At 34.7% G+C, this 27,941-nt stretch overlaps 1 protein-coding gene across 9 annotated transcripts in view; it reads left to right on the top strand.

The window, feature by feature from the left end:
* Positions 1–27,941, top strand: part of ROBO2 (roundabout guidance receptor 2) — a 1,654,833-nt gene that overhangs the window by 1,119,992 nt on the left and 506,900 nt on the right. For all 9 annotated transcript variants that reach the window (XM_049710547.1, XM_049710548.1, XM_049710544.1 and 6 more), the window contains one exon: positions 15,578–15,904. In XM_049710547.1, the coding sequence (XP_049566504.1) occupies positions 15,578–15,904 (327 nt within the window). The remainder of the gene's footprint in view (positions 1–15,577; positions 15,905–27,941) is intronic.

The raw sequence follows: 27,941 nt of genomic DNA, 5'->3' as shown, positions 1-27,941 counted from the left end.
ATTGAGGATAATTAAAGAAATCACTTGGTTGTAAACTAATGACAACAGATATACAACCTCCTCCATTTCCTGATTGTTGATAGACTTTAGACAGTGGGTGTATTTTCACTGTGAATTGTTTTTGTACATTTGAGTTCAAACTTCACGTAGTAGACATATAAATAGTGAGGTTGGTGAATGCGTGTTAACTACATTGAAGCTACTACAGTCTTTTTTTTTTTCTTATTTTTTTGCTAATTATCTCACAGGGAATGTTTAGAAATTAAATTAAGGTGCTTATTTACTAGGTGGTATTTCTTTATTTTATATTTAAAGGTACTCATAAGTAAAATAGAAAAAAAATCAGCCTGATTTTATCAATGCCTGCATCATCATTTCAGGATTCACGTGACGAAGCTGTTCTATAGGCCTGATTTCAGTGTGGGCAGTTTAGATACATTTATCAGGTATAAGCTACCTCAGTAAGTAAGGGTTCTGCATCTCATTTTTTCCCCTGCAGTCAACATATTTTTTTCAAATGTGCAGTGAACTCAGAAAATGGAGAAACACAGCCAAGCTTTAATACAGTAAATGATGTTCTGGCACCTTTGACTATAAATCAGTGTTGCAAAGACATCGTGGCAGCATGAGTAAATGCTGTCCAAATAAATGCCGAGCCTTGGCATGACAGTTCAGAGTTTTGTGCTTCATCGTAGAACTCACAAGGCAATTTGCTTAATCCTGGCTGCATAAGCTGGACTTAGAAGAGTGCAATTTGTAACTCAGCTGGCTGAATAGATGGAGTTTTACTGGCCAAGGGAGTGAAAAGAATTTAGAGCACTCTGTGCAAGTTTGAAAAGATTTAGCTGGCTAACCTACTTCTTTGTTTGCTTAAAGGAAAGTTACACCTAGCTCTCTAAAATCCGAATATATTTTTCTAGGTATAGAATGATGAGGGAAAAGAATAAGAATGTACTTGGAACTGAGAAACTCTGAGGCTTTTGGAATAATGATATTGTGAAATTGAGCCTAGAGAGGGATGGAAGTGAGCAGTAGACATAAAGGGAGAGAAAGAAGGAAGAATCCACAGGAATCTATGCCTAAGTGGATATGAAAGAGATTGAGGGGTTAAACCCTACAACTAAGACTTTTAGTATTAGGGACCTGAAGAAAGATGGAAGTATGTCAGGAAGAAGAGAAGGATGAGGTATGGGACAGGAGAGAGGCGAGGGATCCATTTTGAGAGACACAGAATTTGAGGTTATGAATGAGCATTCCGCAGGCACCTGAAACAAGCCTAGAGCTTTCCTTAACTGGAGATACTAAACTAGAGATTTGGCTCTTGTTGTCATAGAAACGATACCTGACACAGTGAGAGGGAATGAGTCCCCATACACAGAAGAGAAGAGCTGAGGTCTTAGGACTCCTTAACTATTGAGTCAGAAATTATTTGACTTAATTCAAACTTCTAGTTCAGTATTTTACATGTAACTCAAAGATTTTTTCTCCCTAGTGATAGAAATTGATAACAAAAGTACCCAGTAACAGTGTTCTTTATTTTTTAAATGTCAACAACAGTTTGTATATCTCATACAAAAAAAAACCCAATACAGTTATTATTGCCTCTTTTGAAAGTAGTATACCTACCTGGAATATTAAGCAAACATCATTATACTCTTTTAAAATTCATACACCTTTCATTTTCTTCCAGATTTTCAGTTGCTGCTTTTTTATAAAATCCAACTTGTCAGAGTTTGATGTATTGAGTACTTGACTGTAAAAGCAACTTCCTACATTTAAAAAAATAACCACCCTATTCTAAGCTATTGTTATTCTTGTCTTTCACAATTACTATAACTCTATACTTTTTTATTCCTCTGCCTGTCTTTCCTTCCCTTCAACATAATCCAGAATAATTCTTTGTGTTCCACTTCTTTTGCTTTGCGACAAGAAAGCATTGCATTTTGAGAGTGGCTGGATGGAGGTTAATTCCATGTCCTTATGGTAATAACCTGGGAAAACCTGGGGATGATCGGTTTCATTTGATCCCTCATCTGATAAGGCTTCAAAGTAAATGAAATGAGTGGAAAATAACACTTTTCATAAGTTCTCTAGAAACTGCAGCCGTTTTTTGAGAGACCCAAGGAATTGAGTCTCTGATGTATTTTAGTGAAACATAATTCAAGCAGAAAAAGATCATTTAAAAATATTTATAGCACTCCCATTTGCTGCTTTTCTCCATCCAGCAGAAAAACAAGCTCGTTTTTCTCTATGCAGACAAGCTCTTTTAACTGAAAACTACACTCAGTATTCCTGTTGCAGCAATGATGTTATCTGGTGGTCATTTCACTCTGAAACAGAAGACATCCCTTGAAAGGAAATTTAAAGTTTTATTAAATCACTCATTTTTTAAAGGCATCAACAGATAGCATAAATAAACAAAAATGAAGAGAAAGTAGATCCCCAAGTGAAAAGTATCCTGATAATTAAGGTAACTCATATTCTTTATCTGCTAGACTAAAGCTACTCTGATTTTCAGTCTAAATGTAACTAACCATTTGTACGCCTTACGACAGAAGTTATATCAGAATCATTGTGATTTACTAAGTCAATCTTTTTTTCTTAGAGACTAATTTAGATTTACATTTATTTATTTATTATTTTAATGCAATGCATAAAGCGAAGGACAAAATGGCAACTTTGAAATTTTTCGACAGCGTGCTAAAGATTTGAAAACATTCAATTCCAAGCCTAAGAACTGTTTGCAACTGATTAAACATGGCTTCTTTTTCAACCTCTTCTGGATCAAAATCTTGTTCAAGGTGTTTGTAGTGGAATAAACACTTCAACAGTGAACTTAGGTGCCTATATTGCAAATACCTCCACAGAAATGTGATGCTGTCACTTCCATTCGGTTTGGTCAACTGTGAAAGCTCATTCACTCTGAGCTTGATCGTCAAAGACAAAGCAATAAGTATCAGTTGTATTCAGATACCTTTATAAACCTCCTTTACTCTCCAAGGTATAGGCTTCAGAAAAAGAATTACAACATTGTACAACATCAGTCCATTGTACAACATTAAGAAAAACTAAATACAATATGGCTGTTTCTACTATGCAAGAGAAAATCTTTTCATCTTTGGGATTGCTGTACCCACCTTTGACTTGTCTTTTTATTTTATTTTTTAATCGCAAGAGATCTTAGCCTTATTTTAAGGATACATAATTTCGCAGAACTGTAATTTAGAGACTTCAAGGAAGAAATATGTTACTTTAAAAGTGAGAAAATGGTTTTATCACCACCGCTTTAAACTACTGATAAGGGTTAATTTCAGACAGTGTTCTGATAATACTCCCATTCCTGTTTTTCATTTAACTTCAGTCATGTTATTGTGCCCTCGAAAAGATTCTTTTGATAGTCCTTAATTCTTGTTAAATTTATAATGGAAAAGTCACCAAAAAATAGATCCTTCCCATGTATTAATCACGCAGTGGTTTCAAGATTTACATAAAGAAAAATCATCAGTATTGGTATAACCTATTTCAATAAAATATTTAAGGACACACAAAGAATTATTAAACATTGATATTTGATTAAATTCCAATGAATATAATTTGTAGGTAATTTCTTCAGCATGCCTAGACAGTAATGCCTGGTACTAAAGTCTCACACATCCAATTTATCATGAACTACAGTAGAAGTATTCTTTAGTTGCTATAGCTCCACGGAAAGAATAGCAAAAGTGATATATTTATTCATGCATTTATATATAATATTGATTGAGCACCTAATATTTTCATCTTTAGAACTTGATAGTGTATGTGACAAACCTAAGGTGCAGCGTTGTTGAAAACATGGAGGCTTTAGGGAAATGTAGGTAAGGTATATTATTCAGAATGACCTTTGATTTGGTAGGTAAGAACAGGCAGTAGTAGAAAATCACAATAGAGAGATAGGCAGAAACTGTATTTTTTTTTTTTTTTTGCGGTACGTGGGCCTCTCACTGTTGTGGCCTCTCCCGTTGCGGAGCATAGGCTCAGCGGCCATGGCTCACGGGCCCAAGCTGCTCTGCAGCATGTGGGATCTTCCCGGACCAGGGCACGAACCCGCATCCCCTGCATCGGCAGGCGGACTCTCAACCACTGCGCCACCAGGGAAGACCCGACTATATTTTATAGATGGTAGTCTTTAGCTTTATGGGATCACAAATTCCTTTGAGTATAGTGATAGAGGTTATACTAATAAAAGAATTATACATTATAGTAACACTAATAGTAGTGAACATTCACTGAGTGCTTACTGTGTGCTCAGCACATGGAAAAATCTCATGTAGTCTTCACAACAATATTAGGTTGGTACTGCTATGTTTTATAGATATGGAAACCAAAGTGTGGAGAGGGTAGGAAACTTGCCTGATTTCATACTCCTGTCTCACACTTGGACAAGAGCAATTGCAAGTCAGAGTCTTCTTAAAGACAGAAAATCTGTATCAGCTGTCAAAGATCTGCTTTGTTATTTCTTAAAAACGTGCATGCAAACAAAATTTTACCCCCAATATCTGAGATGTCATCCTCTATTCCATGTTTTACCTCTATTCCACATAAGGTAATCCCTGGTTTAAGAACCATATTTAAAAAGATAATGGTGTAACGCAATGCGATTTCATATGTTAGACCAAATTGCAGTTGGATGTCCGTTGGAAATGAACAAGTCTAAAACCAGTCATTGTGTGTATGACTTGTAGACGATGCAGCTAATACATTTGGCTTATGACAGCTATAATTTTGGGGGTAATGACTTAGCCATTATTCTTTAAAGAAAGTTTCTGGATTGTATTAACATTCTCAGTTCTGTTTAAAAAAGCCTTAGTTACTATATAGTAAATGACGTTTGCAATTTTAACTAGGGTTATTGAATCTCAATTTAAATTTATAATAAAACATTTCAGATTAGCGGAAAATATGTCGAGTTTTAGGCAAATTTATCAGAAACTAAATATTTAACAGAGCTTATTAGCACAGGTGTAAAGTATCAGTGCTAGTAGGAATGGTGTTTTCTGACACTGACCCTGGGACCTTTGACTCTGCAGTTACTAAGATTAATGCTACTGCCACAGCATTTTCAGAATATATTGCTTAGGAAGTAGAATAGAAAGCCAAAATGTTATCAGTCCATTAGGAGTTTATGTAAGGAGAATGCCCTTTTCTGGAAACCCATTCATAGTCTCCACCAAATAAATATTGATAGTTTTTAGAAAATTAAACATTATTAAACAATTGAATGAGGTTGGAGATTGTTTCATTGCATCATCTTTTGCAAAGCCAAATGCAATTTTAAAACCACATCAAAATATTATAAATACGACAGTAAGAAGCTAAATTTCAAAGATATCTTCCTGGAATAGAGATTGTTTTTGTCACCGTAAGGCAAATCTGCATAACCCATGAAAACCTCTGATTTGGTGGCAAATCACTCTTTAAAGAATGACTTCAACCATGGTAAGATGAAGCAAATTGATTTGAAATAGTTTTGGATGAGTGTCCAGGTTAATACGTTGGCTCCGCACTGAATTGTTGGAAAATGAATTTATAAAGTAGGAAATTAATTTTTTATTTCTCAGGAGTAAATCACTACTAAAAACTTACTGGAAACTTAGAGACTGGTGGTTTCGAAATTTCTCTTCAGTTTTATACAGATATTCTCATGTGTTTAACCCCTGTTTTTGATTGCTTTCTGCGACTGGTTTTAACTTGCCCAAACCAGTCCTGCCTTCCGTCTGGATGTGTTCCGTCTGGTGTTCTGTGACCTAGGCCCACCTGCTCACAAGAGGTCAGTGGCTCACTGCATTGGATATAGGCAGCCAGAAAATGAATTACTATGTTAAGCAATTAAAAACTTATGTAACAAGGGCACTGAATAACATGAGGTGGTGGGGAAACAAAGAGGGAAAATGTGTTCCACTTTCAATATTTTCAGTAATTTCTGCTAAGGATACACTGATAAAGACCTGAAATACAGTTGTGAAATTCAGAGAAAAGTTTTATGAAAGCTGCCTTAGTTACCTTATCCTGAAATAGCAGCTACTCACCCTGAATAAGGAAGGAAATTTTAAATATCTTTGACTAAGATTATATTATAAATAATTGATTGTTTATATTTTAAATAAACAATTTACTTTTAAGATAAGTATCTATGTTTTACCGGTTGGTGTTTGGTTTAAATGATTTGTAGCACCATGTATTTATTGGCAATGTAAGTAAATTTAACAATAAATTTAAGAATAAATTCTTAATTTAGAATTTAAGAATAAATTCTAAGTTACACGAGCTGCTTTTTAAACAAAAGCTTTTAAATCATTGTTAACCTTTGGAGGGTGCTCTAAGAAGGTATTTTGGCAACCACTGCTTTTTGATAGTAGACATAAGACCTATCAAGGGCAAACCTTCCTAATCTCTACTTATATTAAAAGTATGAACATTAATCTATAGTGTATATCTTTAAAAATTTGCTCTGTGGTAATAAATTTAACTTGCTCCCTATTATCTTTTCCTATGGCTATGTCCATTATGATGTGACAGCCATAAAAAGTGTATCATGTTATAAAACGATGAACCTGTAGCAACTTACTCTTCTAGTTGCCTCAGTTTGGGGATGAAGAAATGGTACCATGAGGAAGTTTAGGTAACTTGCTTAAGGTCACATACCTAACAAACAATGCCCAAGGAAAAAAGAAGCCAAACCAAAACAAACAAAAAAACCCAATAACTGAAATCTAGTACTTGGGACTTTCTATTTTAGACTTACCCAAAATATGGGTAAGAAGGAGGAGAGACAGAGAAGAAAAAGTTATCCTGGAAATGGACTCCCAGCGAAGGCAAAGTGTTCTAGTCTCAGCTTTGGGGAAAGAAACTTCAATTATTTGCTTCTCTTTTTCTTTCTCCTTCTCAACTCTAAAATGGGGTTTGGGACAAGAGGGTCTCTCGTAGCTCAATGTTTTGCCTGTTGGACCTGGAAGACTGTATACATAGGGACGATACTAGATGCCATATTGTACAACTGAAACTTACAGAATTAAGGCTGCCAAGTTTGACAAGAAATGCCTTTAATCTTTGTCATTTTCCTTTCACACCCTTTAGTTTTATGACATTAAAAAGCCAGTTAGCACCAAAATAAGGATTAATCTCCAAAATATACAAATAGCTCATGCAGCTCAATATCAAAAAAAAAAAAAAATCAAAAATGGGCAGAAGATCTAAATAGATGTTTCTCCAAAGAAGCCATACAGTTGGCCAAAAAGCACATGAAAGATGCTCAACATCACTGATTATTACAGAAATGCAAATCAAAACTGCAGTGAGATATCACCTCACACCAGTCAGAATGGCCATCATCAAAAAATCTACAAACAATAAATTCTGGAGATGGTGTGGAGAAAAGGGAACCCTCCTACACTCTTGGTGGGAATGTAAATTGGTATAGCCACTATGGAGAACAGTATGGACATTCCTTAAAAAACAAAAAATAGAACTACCGTATAACCCAACGGTCCTACTCCTGGGCATAACCCAGAGTAAACCATAATTCAAAAAGATACATGCACCCCAATGTTCATTGCAACACTACAATAGCCAAGACATAGAGGCAACCTAAATGTTCATCAACAGACGAATAGATAAAGAAGATGCGGTACATAGATATAATGGAATATTACTAAGTCATAAAAAGAAACGAAATTGGGTCATTTGTAGAGATGTGGATAGACCTAGAGATTATCATACTGAGTGGAGTAAGTCAGACACAGAAATACAAATGTCATATGATATTGCTTATATGTGGAATCTAAAAATAGGGTACAGATGAATTTATTTACAAAACAGAAGTAGAGTCACAGATGTAGAAAACAATCTTATGATCACTAGGGGATGGGGAGTGGATAAATTGGGAGATTGCGACTGACATATATACACTACTATGTATACAATAGATAACTAATAAGAGCCTGCTGTATAGCACAGTGAACTCTACTCAGTACTCAGCAATGGCCTACATGGGAAAAGAATCTAAAAAAAAAGCCATTTAGAATTTTTGTATAAATAAATAGTATTTCAGGCCTCAATTTAATTTTGATGTCCTCTCTAATTTAAACTTATTTTTAACACTGCTGTGCTTCCAGAAGAAATGAGAATCTTATAAATGTATTTAGTTCATTGCTAAATTAGATCATCTCCTGAGAGAATTTCAGTAAGGTTCAAATGGATAAAACAGTCTTTGTGTTTTCCAAACATTAGCTTTCTCACCACATCTTATCGCATCATAGGACTCCTAGGAAAAAGAAGTTTCTTGTATCCCTCTTCTATTTCCCCCTCTGATAAGGGAAGTACACTGGAACTTAATCATTATGAAGAATTCAAGGATGGAACAGTTCTAAGGACAGACTTGATGGAGTTATTAATTAACTCCATTGCATTACAGATTACATTAGCTACTAATAAATGTGGGCAGCATTAGTAGTGGCACTGAGATATGTTTCTTTCTATGGAGAAATTTTGAATAGGATTTATTCTGGTAAAATAGAGAGCAGTAACGGCTTTAATCCTTTTGAAATCTAGTGTAAAGCAATCAGCATGGTCTAGCTAAAATTTACCATGCAGAAAAAATTAATACAAGAATGACCTCAAAAAGGAGAAACTTGTCAGTGTGATTCGTTTTAAGGGGCAAATTTTGGAAAGAATATATATATATATATATATATATATATATATATATATATATATATTTTTTTTTTTTTTTGCGGTACGCGGGCCTCTCTCTGTTGTGGCCTCTCCCGTTGCGGAGCACAGGCTCTGGATGTACAGGCTCAGCGGCCATGGCTCATGGGCCCAGCCGCTCCGCGGCATGTGGGATCTTCCCGGACCGGGGCATGAACCCGCATCCCCTGCATCAGCAGGCGGACTCTCAACCACTGCGCCACCAGGGAAGCCCTGGAAAGAATATTTGTAACAGATTATAGACGGGAAATATCAGGTACACTGGATGCTTACCACATGTCCTGGTGATCTATATATATGATTTCTTTTAATCATCTAAACCAACTCTTGAGATATTGGTGTTCTGATTTGTACCTGGTAAAAGTGAGGCATAAATATTTGCTGGTCAGTAACCCATTCCTTTATTCCTACCACACCACCTCTTTTTTGTGATGGGTCATCCAGCCTTCACTTTTTCATGTTGCACTAGGTACCTCTCGAACTGGGGGAGGGATAACTTCAGGAAGAATCTCTGATCACACTCAGATCTGGAGTAATCATAGAATATCTCGCTGGCTTTATTTTACTAAATTTTTTGGAAAATATTTTGTTAAAACAAACATATTTATTATGAACTAGGACACAATGTATATTATGTACGTTTTTAAGAAAAAGAAAAACAGACACTGCATAGAAATTTTGCTGGAGGGAAAATTCAGAGAAGTTTGAAATGTGTTGCTTAGCTAGATATGCTATCTAGTATGTGAATGAAAAATAAAGCTTAGTCCAAGGAAATATTATATTCCAACTGAATAAGGAGACAGAAGAAATTTACTTTCCAATATGTGAAATGAAATCAACAGGTGTTCTCAGTGCTTTATCCTCCTTTATTATATTATGTAATTGAAATCACTTCTGAAAACAACAGTTCTGTAGCACTCACTGCAAATGAGTGGTTATTGACTAAATAAAACTAAATTTAAATATATTCACAAATTATGATTTTATACTTCACCTCCAATTCTTTAAAGTTTCAAGCACTAATAAACCATTCAATTTGTTTTTTATTAAATATTTTACTAAAATCATTACAAAATCATTGTTTGAGAGTCTCTGAGAAGCGGAAATAATCCATTATGTAAATTTGGGTGCTTAGAACATTATTCAAAGATGCATCTTCATTCAGCTCACTAATTTGGTATTTCTGTGGCATGCTTACATCTAGCCAGATATAAGTGCATGCCCTTCTCCTGGTAGGCATGCTATAACTGCAGCTTCTTAGATCCTTCCACTTGTAACTTCTGATGCATTCTGTTCAATGCGGAACCAAGAATCTTCATTAAAAAAAATATCCCAGGTGATTTTGATGCCGGTACTTTAAGAATCACACTTGAAAAAACAAGGAAGATGTTTTCTGATTTTATTACGACTAGAGGCATTAAATTGACTTATTTTATTGAAATCAATTTTAGAAGGGGTTTTGTAATTAGTCTCATTGTAGTGTGCATTCTTTACTTAAGCTTCCAGCATTTTCAGAAGCCTAGTACATTTTGGATGAAAGGCCTTGAGTTCTAATTCTGCCTCTACTAGCTGTTCAATTATGGACAAATCACTTGACTGTTTTATAGCTTACTTTCTTGGACAGTAAAAATAAACATTTGGATATTCACCTATAGTACCCTATGACTAATTTACATTGTTTCTTTATAATAGCTAAAGACAGTTGAATAAAATGTTTTAGATTAAACTTGACTATTTTATTGCACAATTCATAATTGAGATATAAAATGATGTCCAGACTTGCTATTAGCTGCAAGCAAAGTTAGAATTGCAGATAGTAATTCTGATACAGTGCTTAGCGCATCTGACCAAATAGAGATCCTGAATATTTCCCATTACATGAGCAAAATATTATTTTCCTGCTGTTGACATATTTTTTCATCTGAAATCTGGAGAAAAAAGTTCTGTGGTCCTATATAAAAAAATAAACAAATAAACTAAAGTTATTAATGGAAATTGATAAACAGGTGCCCTAAAGCAGGATTGGCAGACTTTTTCTGCAGAGGATCAGATTACAGTATTTCAAGCTTTGTGGACAATATACAGTCTCATTCTTCCTTCACCTTCTGCTTCTTTTATTCTTCTTCCTCCTCTTTTTTTAACAACATGCTAAAAATGTTAAACCATCCTTAGCTCAAGGTTATACTAAAACTGTTTAAAGCAGTGCTTCTCAAACTTTAATGCACATATGCATTGCCAGGGAATCTTGTTAAGATGCGGATTCTGATTCTGTAGGTCTGGGGTTGGGCTGGGGACCCTGTATTTCTTATTTGCCCTTGGATATCAAAGCTTTTGAAGTTAAACTGTTTCCTGTCTTTTCATGTGATGAACAGCCCCCTCTACTGTTGGGTTTTGAATCCCCAGTGACTTTGGCTGACAACTCAGCTATCTTTTTGGTTTTGTTTTTTAACCAAATAATGGGGTTGCTTTGATACTAGTACTTTAGTGGCCCTTCATAATTTTAAAGCCCCAGACCTCTTTGGAAATTTGATGAAATCTGTAGCCCCTCTTGCTACTACTTCCTCCTGTCCACACAAGAATACCCAGTTTTATACACAATTTCAAAGAATTCACGAACCTCTCTAAGGCTTACCCATCTTAAGGGTCACTGCTATAGTTGTGTAATGTCTGAATTTAAGGGAGTTCAAAATTAATTCCCTCACTTTTAATAACATCTTAAAATTTAGATTGCAGCTATGTTTTTGCATATCTCCATATCATTCTATCTATCTGTCTACCTACCTATATGACTATCAATCATCTATCTGACTGGTACAACCTTTTAACTTTATTTTATGCCCTATTGGCCATTGCTGGCCTGATGATTACATTTAAACTTAAAACTATGAATGAGGAAAATAACCTAACTATTGGTCAGAATGAACATGAATTGTTACAATGCCTTGTATTAAATTTGTTCACAGTGCCTTTACTTATGACTTTTAAAAAACGACTTTATTGACATTAATTCATACATACTTTACTCATGTAAAGTGTACAATATAATAGTTTTTATTATTTTCATGGAGTTGTACAACCATCACCATAAATAATTTTAGAATATTTTCATCACCCCCAAAAGATTCTCCAGTCCCCCTTCACCTCTCACCCCCATTACCTACCCTAGACAACTGAAAATCTATTTTTTGGTCTATGACTTTAACTATTCTGGACGTTTCTATGTAAGTGGAATCATGTTGTGACTGGCTTCTTTCACTTGGCATAATATTTTCAGTGTTCACTTATGTTATAGTGTGTATCGGTGCTTCATTCGTTTTTATTGCTGAATAATATTCCATTATGTGGATATATAACGTTCATTTATGCATTCATCAGTTAATGGACATTTGGGTTCTTTCCATTAAAAAAAATTATTATGAATAATATTGCTATCAATGTTACAGTTTTTGTGGGGACATAAGATTTCATTCCTCTTGGGTATATACCAGGCAGTGGAATCGCTGGGTCATATGTTAATTCCAAAACTTTTTGAGGAACTCCAGATAGTTTTCCAAAGTGGCTGTACCAGTTTACATTCCCACCAGCAATGTATGAGGCTCTCAATTTCTCAACGTCTCAGACAATACTTGTTATTTTACACTTTTTGGATTATTGCCATCCTAGTGGATGTGAAGTATATCTCGTGGTCTTGATTTGCATTGTCCTGATAGCTAATGATGTTGAGAATCTTTTCATGTGCTTACTGACCCTTTGTCTAACTTTTTTGGATAAATGTCTATTCAAATCCTTGGCCCATTTTTAAATTCGGTTATTTGTACTTTTATTTAGTTGTAAGCGTTCTTTATATGTTCTAGATATAAGTCCTCTATCAGATATATGATTTGCAATTTTTTTCTGATTCTGTGGGTGGTTTTTCCTTTTGTAATGTGTTTTTCAAGAACAAATATATTTGTTGCATGTGATTTTGGTGTCATATTCATGAAGGTTTTGACTAACTCAAGATCATAAAAATATGCTCCTGTAATTTCTTTTAATTGTTTGATAATTTTACCTCTTACATTTAGGTTGTAGATATTCTTTTGAATTTTTTATAACAGCGGAGTAAAGCTACTACAAGAATATCCAAATGCAACAGCACTAGGATAGTTTACATATGTTATAGTCATAAATGAGTAAAATTCTCTGAGTGCTATTGGACATGTTAGATTCTAAATCTTATTGCTAAATAGTTTAGATGTTTTGCATCTAATTTTCTTATTAGTCTATTATTTTATATTTTATTTAATAAGTGTTAGTGTGTTTCAGGTCCTGTTCAGGCCTTATTCAGGCCAAACTGCCTAATAAGGCAGAGAACTTTTTGATGTAGAAAATAGCACTCTAAAAACATGGACAGTTAACTTGCTTAGTTTTAATAATAGAACAACTTTGGCATTAGGGAGAATGTAGATGATTGCATATGGAAGATTAGAGAAGAGCAAGGAAGGTATCCAAACAAGAGGATTGTGGCTACCGTATGTCTGTTACATGAAAAGTGACATACAACTCTTGGTGCATTTTAGTATCAGTTTCTATGGCTTTGTGTCCAGACTTTTACATTTGGGAATATGCTACTGATTTGCAAGCTATGATTAGTTATTCATATTTAAGTACTTGGGATCTTATTTATTACTTTTTAAAGTAATTCTTACTTTTTATATTCTATAAATTCCTCATTTGTGTTAGGGCCTCAGTACTTACAATATATAACCTTCTTTATTACTGTGATGCAGGTTGTGGTTTTCTGTCCATATTTAAATGCTTTGGGTCTCTTTAGTTCTTTTCTTAAAATTTTGACCTGTGTAGTGTAAATTACTCTTGCTTTAGGTACCTAGCACTTGTAATGTATAAGTTCCTTCTTGCATCTGATGAGCTAACAAATGGTAATCAGCAACCTTTAAAAGTTAATCCTCTTCAGAAAAGGTTCATTCACTACCAAATTAAATTCCCTTTATTAAATTCAAATAGAAATTTTAAATTAATATTGAAAGTTAACTGGAATAACATTGATGAGTAAATATTACTTCTGTTTATTGAACAGAAATGTGCCAATATTGGGTGATTGGTTGGAAAATTGTAAGAGCTTTTAAAAGCTCGTATGTAGATTATCATTATGTCTCCAGACAGAGTTCTCTCAGCCGTCTCCTTTAGAATTATTTGCGGCAGCTGGTAGGACCTTTCCACAAATAATGGCTTCTGACACTTCATAAATTAAAATATTCAAAACAGTACATTATGCAAAATTTTCATCTTAAAATACCAAACAGGTCCTTCTCTTCCTATTTCTTCTAACTTTTAATGGCCCCATTTTCATTGTAGCCACAGGAAAGTTATTGGTACCTGTCACTCTTCCTTACTGTATGGAATACCAAATTCTGTCAAGTGTTTATTTTACTGTATAACTTATATCTTCCTTCTTTTTTCTACCTTAAATGTTTCAAGGTCAGGTTCTTTTTATTGTTCTCTGGGATATAGAAGTAACTCTCACCTGTCTTTTTTGCCTCCATCACTATCTATCTTTTACTGTACAGACCAAAAGAACCTTTCTAATACACAGATGGTCATATCACTGCTCCCTCAAAATCAGTTAGCCATATGGAATAAAAGTCACACTCCTTAGCATGGTATTTTAAGCCCTTTTGTCTCCGGCTATAAGACTGCTTTTTACCCTCACCTGCCACGTTAACTTCCTCCCTGATTATGAAATGTTTTATACATATATTGTCATTTCTCTGTCCTTTTGCTCATGCTATTTCTTCATTCTGAATGTCTTTCTCCTTCTGTTGACATATTATTTTCATTCTTTACAACTCAATTTAAATGCTACCTTTTTTGGGGAAGCCTCTCACTGTGTTCTAGTTAGAGTTGACATTACTTTTCCCGATCTTTTCCTGTAATACATTTCTTGGACCTCCGTGCAACACTTATTTCAACATAGTGATTTAACCCGAGTTCCTCAGTCAGACATACCTGGATTCAAATCCTGCCTCTACTGCTTACTTCTTCCACAGTCCTGGACAATATATGTCATTAAACTTCTTCCTCATCTGTTAAATTGAGTTACTATTTGTACATAATGTTCAGGTCTTTTTTTTTTTTTTTTTTTTTTTTTTTTTGCGGTACGCGGGCCTCTCACTGCTGTGGCCTCTCCCGCCGCAGAGCATAGGCTCCGGACGCGCAGGCTCAGCGGCCATGGCTCACGGGCCCAGCCGCTCCGCGGCATATGGGATCCTCCCGGACCGGGGCACGAACCCCTGTCCCCTGCATCGGCAGGCGGACTCTCAACCACTGCGCTACCTGGGAAGCCCCTCAGGTCTTTTTTTGTGTTGACTCTGATAGCACAGTGCCAGCATGATAAACGTTTTCCATGTGTGTATTTTAGGCACTTGGCTTTCTCCCCTAGTACACTTGTAAGCACTTGGCTTTCTCCCCTAGTACATAGTAAGCACTTTGAAGACAGGAAATTAACCTTACTCATCTTAGTACCCATTGCAACTTACTGGTTCCAAAAGAAAATTTCATGCTTATTTTTATTTGTCCTGACTCATGGAACATGTTAAAACTAACTCATTAGAATTAACATATTAATTTACTGCTATATTGTCTTGTTCCAAAAGGGACTTGGAATGACTTACGAGATGCATAAAGAACAAAAGACTGAAACATAAATAAAATAGTAGTAAGTGCAGTTTGAATGATTGAATAGTTTAATTTTATCAGTGTGAACCTAAGTGAAACAAAAGCTATAGATAAGGAATGTTAAAGCTTGTCTTCATTCTGTCACATTTTGTAGGATCTCGTCTTCGCCAGGAAGACTTTCCCCCGCGGATTGTGGAGCACCCTTCCGATGTCATTGTCTCTAAGGGAGAGCCCACCACGTTGAACTGCAAGGCTGAGGGCCGGCCAACGCCCACCATTGAGTGGTACAAGGATGGCGAGCGGGTGGAGACTGACAAGGATGATCCCCGGTCCCACAGGATGCTTCTGCCCAGCGGTTCCTTATTCTTCTTGCGCATTGTGCATGGGCGCAGAAGTAAACCTGATGAAGGAAGCTACGTGTGTGTTGCGAGGAACTATCTTGGTGAAGCAGTGAGTCGAAATGCATCTCTGGAAGTGGCATGTAAGTAAACGTAATGAATCTCATAAATGGCATGCGCTTTTACTTTGATTTTTTTTTAATAAGCTTTGATTTGTTCTCATAGATGCTTAATACCTATAGAATACAACAATCAATACTCTCTGCATAATTTTACTTTGCCTTCTGCAAAGAAGGCTTGTCAAAATAATGTATAGCCAAGGTGTTGCAGTAAATTTATTTATATTGAAGCAATGTGGGTATTATGATATTATATTAAAGCAAGGCGGCGATGATGGTCATATTTAAAATTTGAATTATTAATGAGAGATATAATAAAATATTAAGGTTGGCGATGTTAAAATAAAAAGTTTATGTGTAACATGGGATCAAATATAAGGTATAAATTCATTATTGTACCTATTCCTGTTACCTATTTATATATAACTAATATATTATATATACATGTATATATTTTTTAAATCTAACTTTTATTGGGCAACTTTAAAAAGAATATACTCTTTAGGTTATATTAACTCTTTTACTTCCAGGCTAAATTCAGGGATCATTACCCTAGGCATGCAGGGGAAAATATACCAACAACAGCAACTATATTTTTTTATCAAAAAATTCATCAGAGAAGAGAACTGATTTCTGTTTAGGGACAAAATGTGCATATAGAGGAAGGTCTTGCTCAGTTTTGGTAATCAGCAGTACCTAAGGATTTGTCCTGCCTTTGCCACTTAAAAATATATTTATTTATTAATCAGGTAGCCCAAATAGCACTAGTAAATCAAGGCATCAAGGCTTTGCATCTATTTGATCATTGAGTCCATAACTTTGTTTTTCTGGATGGTTTTCCAGAACAAATTTCAAAATATGTTAGATTTGTTTTCTGGTTTATAAGTGAGGATTTGGTGTCGTAATTATGTTGGTATTCTCTATTTTGAAGGAATACTTTATCAAGAATTATTTGTGAATAAGATGGCAATAACTGAGCTTAAAAAAAGTTTGTGCTCTTCAACTTGCTGCTTGTACCAGTAGGTGTTCATAGGTAAGAGAATTGAAATAGTTCAGGATGCATGAGTCTTTTTTTTATAGCTGGGATGAGAGTGTCGGATAATAGTTCATGGTCTCATGACTGCAATTAACTTTGATACTTATACTCACATGCTATATGGTATCACACTAAATTATAAAACTTGTGTATATGTGTATTGAAATTCTCACAGTGTATCATTACCTTTATACATGAAAACATCTTTTAGTAACAAAATCATACAATTTCTTATTCAGCTATCACAATGAAAGCTTTTGCTTTTACGCATCCAGTCTTTTGATTTATGCTTTTGTACCAAGAAATCTGGAACCCAGTCCATGCTTGAAATGTGTAAGTCCAATAGGAAAAGACTACAGGAATCCTAAAACCCAAAGTTTTAAATCAATGAGCTTTGAGAAATTTATTATGTGAAGTACTTTGAGATATAAGCATTAGAACTTTTGCTAGCAATGCCATTTTGTGCCAGTTGCTAGGTAATTTCATTTTTATAACTTACTTCAAAAAGCAGTTAGATTAAATGCAGTTTAGTGAGATTTGAAATATATACACAGAACCTCAAGAATACAAATATTGCTAACCGTCCATTTTTATTTTGAAATATCTTATTTCTGGAACATTTCAAACATACTGAAATATTTCAATGTCAATTCTATTGATTGTTTTCCCCACCAGATCCCTTTACAGTAAATATAACATGCATTATTCTTTCTTTTTATAGATAAAATGAAACCCATGATGGTTAGGTGACCAAGACTAAGGCAATAAATTAATGGGGAATTCAAGATCAGACCATGATTGTTCTAATTTTTAGTTTGAGAGAATTGTACCATATTTTGAAAAACGCTCAAATGAAACCAGGCTCATCTTATATAAATAAAAATAAAGAACTTTTAATTAAAAGTTTTTCTTTTATCCACTCAGCAGCAATTAACTTTTTTTATTTTTTAAATTGAGGTATAGTTGTTGTATAATATTATATCCGTTTCAAGTACACAACCTAGTGATTCACAATTTTTAAAGGTTAAATTCCATTTATAGTTATTATAAAATATTGGCTAAATTCCCTGTGTTGTACTATATATATCTTTGTAGCTTATTTATTGTAAGCAAATAACTATTTTTAATCCTTCACTAACTTTCTTCTCAATATTAAAGTTTATCTAAATTGGCCAGTCATTTTATTGTTAGACAGCTATAAACTTATCTTTATTCTCATCCTTAGCATTGTTAAATTGCTCCCAACACACATGTATCTTGTACTTTTATTTAACATAAAGGATTTCTCTCTTTCTTAATTGCATCATTAATAATTAATCAAACTGTTTTAGAGGGAAAATTTTAAACCACAATTTTTTTTCAATGTACTATGACAGTTACATTTTTCTTTATTTTTAAATCAGTGAGCTTTGAGAAATGCTAAAAAATACTTCTGACCTAGAGAGGAAAACAAGAAGAGTTCTAAATTGGATTTAGCTAGTGAATAAAATTCTTTCTTCTAATGCCCTGTCAACAGTTCATGCCATTTGAGGCAACAGAAGATCAAATAATATCCATTTATATGTTGCTCATCCCTTTCGCATTAGCTCATCAGTCTTCTCCATTTCCTTATGTGTTTCATAAAATGTGTTAATATGGAAATTTAGGTCAAAGCATTGTGATTTGTCAATCCTATTGGTAACCAAGGTGTATTTTTATAAAATGATAGGAACCGCTGTGGGTCATAAAAATGTCTGGCCTTCATATTTTAGGACACTCAACATAATTGCTCAATTATGGCATATCCATTTCTTCATTTGTTAAAGGAAAGAATGGAAACCTAAAAACACTATGTATTTGGAGAGCTGCAGGTAGCTTGATAATGAGGTTGGTGGGCAGTGTAAGTTAGAAAGATAGGCATGTGCTGAATCATAAAATCTAGACTTTTTGTTATGTAAAAGGAGAGTCTTTCCTTTCAATTTTGAAAGAAAATTGAAGATAGGGTTAAAGGAATGATGATTGAAATTGAGCGGAGTTAAGACGCTGTGAAATCATTCAGAAAAGAGTATATGTTAGATTTTAAACTGAACAAAGCAGTGAGGATTAAAAGAAGGAAATAGTTTGAACCGTATTTAGAAATTATATCACTTTGTGGTTGGTTTGGGGAATAGAGGGTGATTCCCAGATGTTTTTTGGTGGAGTGACTGTGTATATTCTGATACCTACCATCCAAAGGGATGGCAGATACAGGAGAAATAACTCTAGTGAGAACAGGAAAGTGAAGTCAGCTTGGTTGTATTGTTTGACATGCCAATGAAATATCAAGGTAAAAATATGCCATATTCCATTAAGAAAAGAGCTTCTGGAATTGAGAAGTCTTTCCCAGATGGAGGTTGAAGCCAGGGGAGTAGATAGACATAGATGTGATTGTCCAGGCAAGCTGTGTGTAGGGCTGCGATCACTCCCATTGTTTGGAAAGAATATTTAATGTTGGGCAAAGGAAAGTCTAGTTCAGGAGGCTCAGAGGAGGTATTGGAATGATAGAACATGGGAAGTGGAGTGACAAGAAAAATAAGGAAATAATTTTAAGAAAGAAAAAGTGGTTGGCAATGCAAATGCCATGTGGTGGTCTAAATAAAAAGTTTACGTGGTCTCTAGGGGTAGAAAGAAAGCACAGCAGCTGAAGAATGAGTTGGTAGTGGAGTTGGAGTGGCAAGTGCTGCCTGTTCTTTCAAGAACTCAGGGGCGGTCAAAATCGGTTGCAAATTGATTTAGGTGTATATAGGAATATCTAGGTGGTATGGATAAGTAGCAAACAACCTTGTTATAACATTTATTGTGAAATAATTATTGATAAAAGTTCTGGAATTTTTGACTCTGCTTCATCTTGATTTTCATTTTTAATTTCAACAATCTTGCTTTCTGCTGTCATATGATATGAGCAGTTTTATTGATAACCGTCTGTCTTGACTGATTGTACAGAAGTTAGCCTGTTTTTATCATACTCTATTCATTCTCTTTTTGTTTTATTAAACACAGAGTTCACTTTTATGTAACGGAACAACATAATTGAGGAAAAAACTATTCAGGGCCAATCCCTGCAGTGGAGATTTGAATCACTTACCACATATTTGCTTTTTTCCCCTCTTGGTTTGGAAAAAAAAAGCAATCCAGAATGTACTTTTTAGATCACTTTAACTCAAGGAAGGTATTTAGGCAAAAAAGTGATTTTTACATATTTAGAAAACAGAATTGCAGGTTCTACAAGTAAGGCACTTGGCACTGAAGTATTTAATACATAGTTTTCCAATGGGACCACCAAGAGAGCTGAGACGTAGCTGGTGCAGATAGGATTTCAGTTTGAACTCCAGGCCTCCCTGTGTTTGGAGCAGAAGGAGCACAGGGGTCCTCACGCAGATTGTGGCTGCCTGTGATGCAGCCTGAGTCAGTGGCAGTGCCTAGAGATGGCAGCTGTAGCCCCAGGTGGTAAATATATGACAGCAGCTTGATCTATCGACCAGGGTAAGAGGGGGATGTGGCCTAAATGAAAATTCATGAAAAATTGATGAAGTCCCCAGATTATTTTTTCCGTTTCCTTTTCTCTGTACTACGCCAGTGCAGAGAGGGGAGATTAAATGAAGTGATGAACGCTTTAGTGGCAAGGAGGTTGTGGTTCAAAGGTCAAGGGTCACTTAGAAACCGGTCTTTTTTTCCCCCTTTCCTTACTTATAAATCAAAACTAAAACACAAGAACTTTTCAGATTACCTATGATTTAGCTTTGCTTTGAGAAAAATAAAATAAAATGGCTAAATGTTTGAAAGTTGGCTTTTGATGCAACTACAAAAGAGAACAGATGTGGTTCATAATTCAGTTGGGGAACTAGAAATAGATTGAATTCCATGACTGCGGGGTGATTTCTTTTCTTTTCTTCATCCTTTTTTTCCTTTTTGTTTCCACGTATGAAGACCCATGCCTCAAGAAAGTCATTTAGAGAAGGAAAAGGTGTTGCATTATTTATGTCACAGATTGCTAGAACAGCAAAGCTATGGAACACTCTACAGACATAATGATCCTGCTTTAAACCCAAAACTAAATTGATGTTTTATCTGTACAAGGAAGAGAGGTTATAGAAGTAGACTGACTTTAGTAACAGAGGTCACAGGTGGCATTAAAAATGAACACAAGGTGAATTGTTTCATTGATATTTCCAAGTTAATAAATATGTAATTTTTTTTTCTTTTTTTACTTGCGGCTGTAAATGAATGTTATCCAGGCAAAATACCTTTATGCTCCAAAAACACAGAGATAAATTAAATTGCAGAAAAGCCTGAGCCATGGAGAGCTTTTTTAAAAAAATTACTTTATTGAGGTATGGTTCACATATAATTTACCCATTTAAAGTGTATAATTTAATGTTTTTTAGTGTATTCACAGGGTTGTGCAACCAACACCACAATCTAATTTGAACATTTTTGTCACTTATAAAGAAAACTGTATACCCATTAGCAGCCAATTCCCATTCTCCTGGAACCCTTCTGCTACATCCCTAAGCAAACACTAGTCTACTATCTTGTCTCTATATATTTGCCTATTCTAGACATGTCATGTAAATGGAATCATACAATACATGGTCTTTTTTGACTAGCTTCTTTTCCTGAGTAAAATGTTTTCAGGGGTAATCTTTGTTGTAGCATGTATCAGTATTTCATTTCTTTACACTGCTGAATAATATTCTATTGTGTGGATATACCACATTTTATCCATTCACTCATATGTTGATGGAAATTTGGGTTGTTTCCATTTTTTGTCTTTTACGAATAATGCTGCTATGAATATTCTTGTACAAGTTTTTGTGTGACATATGGTTTCATTTGGGTATTCTCTTGGGTATATATCTAAGAGTGGAGTTGCTTAGTTATATGGTAACTCCACTTTTTAAGGGACTTATAGGTAACTTTTAGGTGTAGATAAAAATATTTATTAGTGTTATTGAATTAACTGTATCCAACTCCGCTCTTAGTACAAGGCACAGCTAGAAACATTGCCAGTATTTGATAAATATTATTGACTGCTGGCATGTTATACTTCCTTGGGTTATATGTCCATATTTTAAGATAAGATTTAATTAATTAAAAATATAAAATAATTAACTCTGTAAAGCCACTGAATGGTCATGAAGTTTCTTTTTCTTTGACCTAGTTATTTAATTCAAGTAGTATGAATTGATGAAATAAATTCTGAAATCACTTCCCCTTATAAAACTTCTTACCAAACCGTGTTGACTTTGGCCCCAATTAAGTTGGATAGTCTTGCTGTTTGAACCTTACTTCGCTTTCTGCCACATTTTTATTTGTCCTGAAAGAGGACAGTATTCTGGTTTCTCAGGAGATGACATTATCTTTTCTGAGAATAATTGACATAACCTTTCCTGTTCCCAGGTTATTTTTCCTTTCAAAGGTCTTAACGTTTGTTTGTTTGTTTTTCTTTCATTTACTAGGAAGGTTTAGAATAAGAAATTAATGGTGATTATAATAGAAGTTGATTAAGTAATTCCAGGAGTAGGGAAAAAAAGAGCTGCTGTCATGACTCAACTTTCCTAAAACAAACGAATGTATCTATTTAAATGCGTAAGAGGCAACTAGTCAATTGGAACTGATATTCATAGATTTTGACTAAGAAGAATATAAGAGCTACTGGCTTTTTCATGATTCCTCTGTTTGTATTTCTACAAATTTCAAGAGAGAATGCAGAGAATTTGGGGGGAGAGTATACAGACAACCACTCATACCTTAATGTACTTGGGCCATGTTATGCGCTAAATTGTATCCCCCCCAAATTTATATATTGAAGCTCTAATCCCTAGTACCTCAGAATCTGACTATGTTGGTAGATTGGGTCTTTAAAGGAGTAAATTAAAATACAGTTGTTAGGGTGGGTCCTAATCTATACTAACTGGTGGCCTTATAAGAAGAGGGCATTTGGACACATAGACACCAGAGAGGCACATGCACAGAGGAAAGACCATATGGGGACACAGTGAGAACGTGGCCATCTGCAAGCAAGGGGAGAAACCTCAGAAGAAATTAAAACCGCCAACACCTTAATCATGGATTTTAGCTTCCAGAACTGTGAGAAAATAAATTTCTGCTGTTTAAGCCACACAGACTATGGTATTTTGTGATGGCAACCCTAGCAATTTAATACAGGCCATTTGTCTTACAGCAAGAGTAACCACTGGTAAGAGACCATAAAAAAAAAAAATAGTGATTTGAATCAAATATCGTTTGTGCTCTGTGGATTTGTACTGCCCTGCATCCACAATGTTGGCCCGAGGCTGTTTTGAAAGAAATCTGTAAACTCAATTGAAAGTATTATAAACTGTGAATGTATGGGCATAGGGGAATCAATCTAAAACATCTTTAACTAGAAAGAAAAGACAATAGCAAATGTTTTGGTATTTTTTTGGTATTAGAGAACAGTGTTAGAAGGTACATGAGTGTGCACACGCACACATCTGTGTTACTTGGGCTGTTTTGTCTGTGTACCTTTTAATTGTGTAATACTCCATCAGATTCTTTCATATACAGATCTCTCCTTTAATCTTCACAAATGGAGGTGTGAAATTGCTATGCCTGGAGTACATGTTTGAGCTTATGAACTATTTAAATATGTGTAATGCTGTATTTTGATATCAGGTTTCTGTTAACTGTATTAACTGTATTCAACCCCTCTCCCTTTACAAGTCTCAAGTTGCTGTTCACTAAAATTAGCCTGAATTAACTCTGATTCCAAGGAAAGCACATAAATAAGAGAAAGAGGAATCTTGATGTTCTCTGCTTTTCCAAAGACTATTTCCCAAAACAGTTTAATCCTGAACTCTGCCAACATGTAAATCCTATCCATGGAATGATAGCCCAACATATTCATAGGGATACTAAGGTGTATTAAGACAAAACTTGTTGAGTTCAGCTCTTGTTTTCAATCTCAGAATTTTTTTTTAGATAAAAGTAAGAAAAGACTATTTATGGTTTGGAGGGTTTCCCACCTATAAACCTTCAATTTATTCGATTTCAGCTGGTTTGTAAATATAAATTGATTCTACTGAAAATGTATATAGGTTGACGCTGTAGTTAGGAAACGTAATTTTGTGCAGCAACGTGTGTGCTTTTCTCTCAAGATATGAGTTTCATCAGAAAGACAGGTCTCCAATTTTCCTTCGTTAGGTTGAATTTGTTTCTGATAATTATAATACACATTGTTTAATTCTGAAGCAGCTCCCACAAGGTTTCTATAATTACATAAAGGGGGTTGCACTTTTTTCATGCATGAGTCAGTGTATGTGTTAAGCTCTTTAGAGGAGTACAGAAGTAAAAACGACAGGTGAAATTTTGTTCAACTCTGGAAATTTCTTCTTCTTTAGAAGTCTGTAACAGCCTGTGACTTAACTGCTAAAGGATGAGAGGTTCAATTGAGGAATCAACATATTCTTTACACTCTAAATCATTGGAATTGGTTTTCCTCTTAGGAGATTCTCAAATGCAAACACAACATTTTCAACCACCTCTTTCTTAATTAGGAGATATGCATACATTTTTGTCAATAGGGTATACGTTTTACAAGAAGTAATCTAGGAAAACAATATTGGGCCCCTGTTTAGGATTTCTGTAAACTCTCTGAAGTTCCCTAGCACTACCCTTCTGGGGCTGCTCAGACATCAGTAGTGTCTCTGACCCTTGGAGAGAAGTCAGGCAAGGATTGTAAGAGAGGCAGGTGCTTTGAGGATGTGACAGACAGATATATAGGCCCAGAATCTGGTGAATTCCAATAAGTTTTTGTATGTTTATTTTGTCTTGCTTTTTTGTTTTTGCAGAAATTCTACCACCCAAAATAGCCCATGGTCACTTACTCAATGGTTAGCCTAAGCCTGTTAAAAAGTTGATCCTCACAAAGCCTGCAAGCAAGGGTGTCAGCCTGGGTTACAGGCAGCAAGAAAAGTCCGATTGGCCTACGCCATTGGCCCTTTAAGTAGCATCACAAGTAGGGCCTAGAAACTGAGTCTAAAGTAACATCTAAGAAGAAGAGGGCTCTTTTTATCACATATACCTTTTTCTGATAATCAGGCCATTTTCCAGTGATACAAGTACTTATTATTTATAAAGACAATCATTAAGTTTTTTATGTGGTTATCTAACATCTAAGTCTGTACAAAGACTTTGGCACAAACTTTACAGTTTTTATATATAAACTGTAAAATTATGGAAAGGTAACATGACTATTTTACTTTCATAATGTCGTATTCAATATAGACTGTTATGTATACATATATATATATCAACCTGCTTCACTCTCCTCCTACTTGCTTTTTCTGCTTATTCACATTGAATGAGGATGTTCAGTGTTTTTCCTTAAATCTATTCAAAAGTCTTTACTGGCTTTCTTAGGCATTAGGAGTAAAAAGCAGCTTAAGAGATCCATGCCTTCAATGGTGCTTGTGTTATAAGTGAGAAGCCTGGGAAACCTCATCAAGTAACAGCTCACCTTCTACTGTGGTGTGGGGTAAAGGCCCTCAGACAGGACATGCCACAGGCATTAGAAGAAGTGACATCAAATGCTTCTGGATGAATATGAATGGAAAGTGGCCTTAGAAAACTGGAGAGAAGTGTAAAAGCAAAGACCTGAGGCTGTGTGTGATTGGCCAGTGTGGGGAGTAATTACCGTATTGTTGAATTGGAGAACGTATGTAGGAGAGTAGAGGGAGATAATTTAAATAGGGAAGTAGAGATTGGTCATAATTAAACAAACTAAGGAGCTTGCACATTATCCTAGAAGACCTGAGGGAGCCTTCAATGTTTTTTTGATTTGGGAATGTTACTTGTAAGGTATGAAAGGGGATATGTTAAAGGCAGTATAAGGTGGATTAGAACATGGAAGAGTGTGAAGGTAGGAGATCTATTACAAATTAGGGTATGGTAAGAAGAAGGTTGAATTACTTTGATGAATTAAATTGATACCTGAAAGATAGGAGATGGCATTTCAAAGGAGAATTGATACAAATTTAAGAAATGAGTTTGTGGTCCAAGGGATGATATAAATTTAGTTTGCTACATTTTTGGACAGTACTTTCTAATTGCTAGGTACTCAGCTAGGTGCTGAAGATACTGATATTTAAAACAAGAGTTGTTTAATAAGTATAGAGTTTCAGTTTTGCAAGATGAAAAAGTCCTGGATATCTCTTGCACAGCAATGTGAATATACTTAACACTACTGAACTGTACACTTAAAAATGATTGAGATGGTATATTTTATGTTACCTATGGTTTTTTTTACCTCAGAAACAAAAAACAGAACAAGAGATGACTCATTCCATCAAAGAATGTTCAAGATGGTATAAAATGTAAATCCTAGAGTAAAGAACACCTGAACATGTGGGAATTCAGAGGAAGAAAATACTGATTTTGCCAAGAGAAATATGGACCAGGTTAAATGATTTCTATAAGTGGAAAGTCAGTAAAAATAATCATTAAATGCCAGGATTTTTTCCTAAGTGTTTTATATTTATAATTTACTTTGAGTATAATTCTCAAAACAACTTATTATTTTCTCTCTATTATATCTGAGGCCAAATCTTTGTTAACTTAGCAATTTTTGCACAGTAAGAAGAGTCAGGATATGAACCCAGACAGCCTTTGCCTAGAGTTTGCTTTCTTAACTACCATGCTAAGTGGTCTCATTGATTCATTTAAACAAACAAAACCATTTGACACTTAGAAGAAATCATTAACATTTATTTTAGGTATTCTATCCAGAAATGGTTATCCAGTTGTATACATACAATGAGAATGCTGGACCACATGAAGTCTAAAGCTTCATTTTGGTGCTAAAATTCTGATTCATGGGGTACTAAAGGAAACAAACAACAGAAAGAGTAAGCTTTTCTTTTTTTTAATTTAGTTATATATTGACATTTAAGAGCTCATTAGTTTATTCAAGTAATTTGATTTTCTCTGTACAGTTCCTAGTTGTCAAATATCAGTATCAGGAAGATCCATCACTTTCAGGTCTTACTGACATGTTTGCAGGCCAAAGCAGCTTGGAGCTTAAGAATCAAATTTATAAGAAGAGTTATCTATCATTTAATATCTAAAGATAACTTGACTAAGTTTTATATTAAAAAAAAGGGAGTATGCTAATAGCAATGATACCCTTACAGTATTTTCCGAGTTCTTTAGAAGTTATTAACATATTAACATGCATTATCTCGTGGCCATATTTGTAGAAATTTGCTAACTTTGATAGTTTCTTTCTAAGTTCAGTACTTAATGTTAACAATGGTCAGTTTGGCTTTCAAATAACTCCAGTTTTAATTTAAAAATTGATTAAAGGAGGAAGAATTGTTTTTTCAATAAATGGTAACTTAGAGCAATTGGATATTCAAAGGCAATAAAAGAAGCTCAAGTTACAGTTCAAACATACAAAAATGAATTAAAAATGGATTAAATATTTAAATGTAAATCATAAAATTTATGAAACTTTTAGAAAATAGGACAAAAATCTTTGATACCTTGGGCTTGGTAAAGAGTTCTTAGACATGATACCAAAGCACAAACCAAAAAGATAAAATAAATAAATTTGACATCATTATGATGAGAAATTTTTATTCTCTGAAAGATCTTGTCAAGAGGATAAAAAGACAAGTTAAATACGAGGAGAACATACTTGCGAACAACATATATCTGACCAAAGATTCGTACCTAAAATGTATAAAGATCTCTCAAAGCTCAACATTAAATAAAACAAATAATCCAGTTAGCAAAAAGGGCATAAGACATAAAGAGACATTTCACCAAGAGGATGTATGGCAGGGAAATAAGCACTTGAAGAGATGTTAAAAATCACTAGCCTTAGGGGAATGCACGTTAAAATAGACTATGATGAACAATCACTACCTACCATTTAGAACAGCCAAAATACAAAATCGTGATCTCTCATTCATTACTGGTAGGAGTGTAAAATTGTACAGTCACTCTTCAAAATAGTCTGACAAT

Source organism: Orcinus orca, chromosome 5 (assembly GCF_937001465.1).
Source record: "Orcinus orca chromosome 5, mOrcOrc1.1, whole genome shotgun sequence".
Lineage (NCBI taxonomy): Eukaryota > Metazoa > Chordata > Mammalia > Artiodactyla > Delphinidae > Orcinus > Orcinus orca.
Note: the sequence above shows the minus strand (reverse complement) of the source record. Positions and strands in the feature narration are given on the sequence as shown.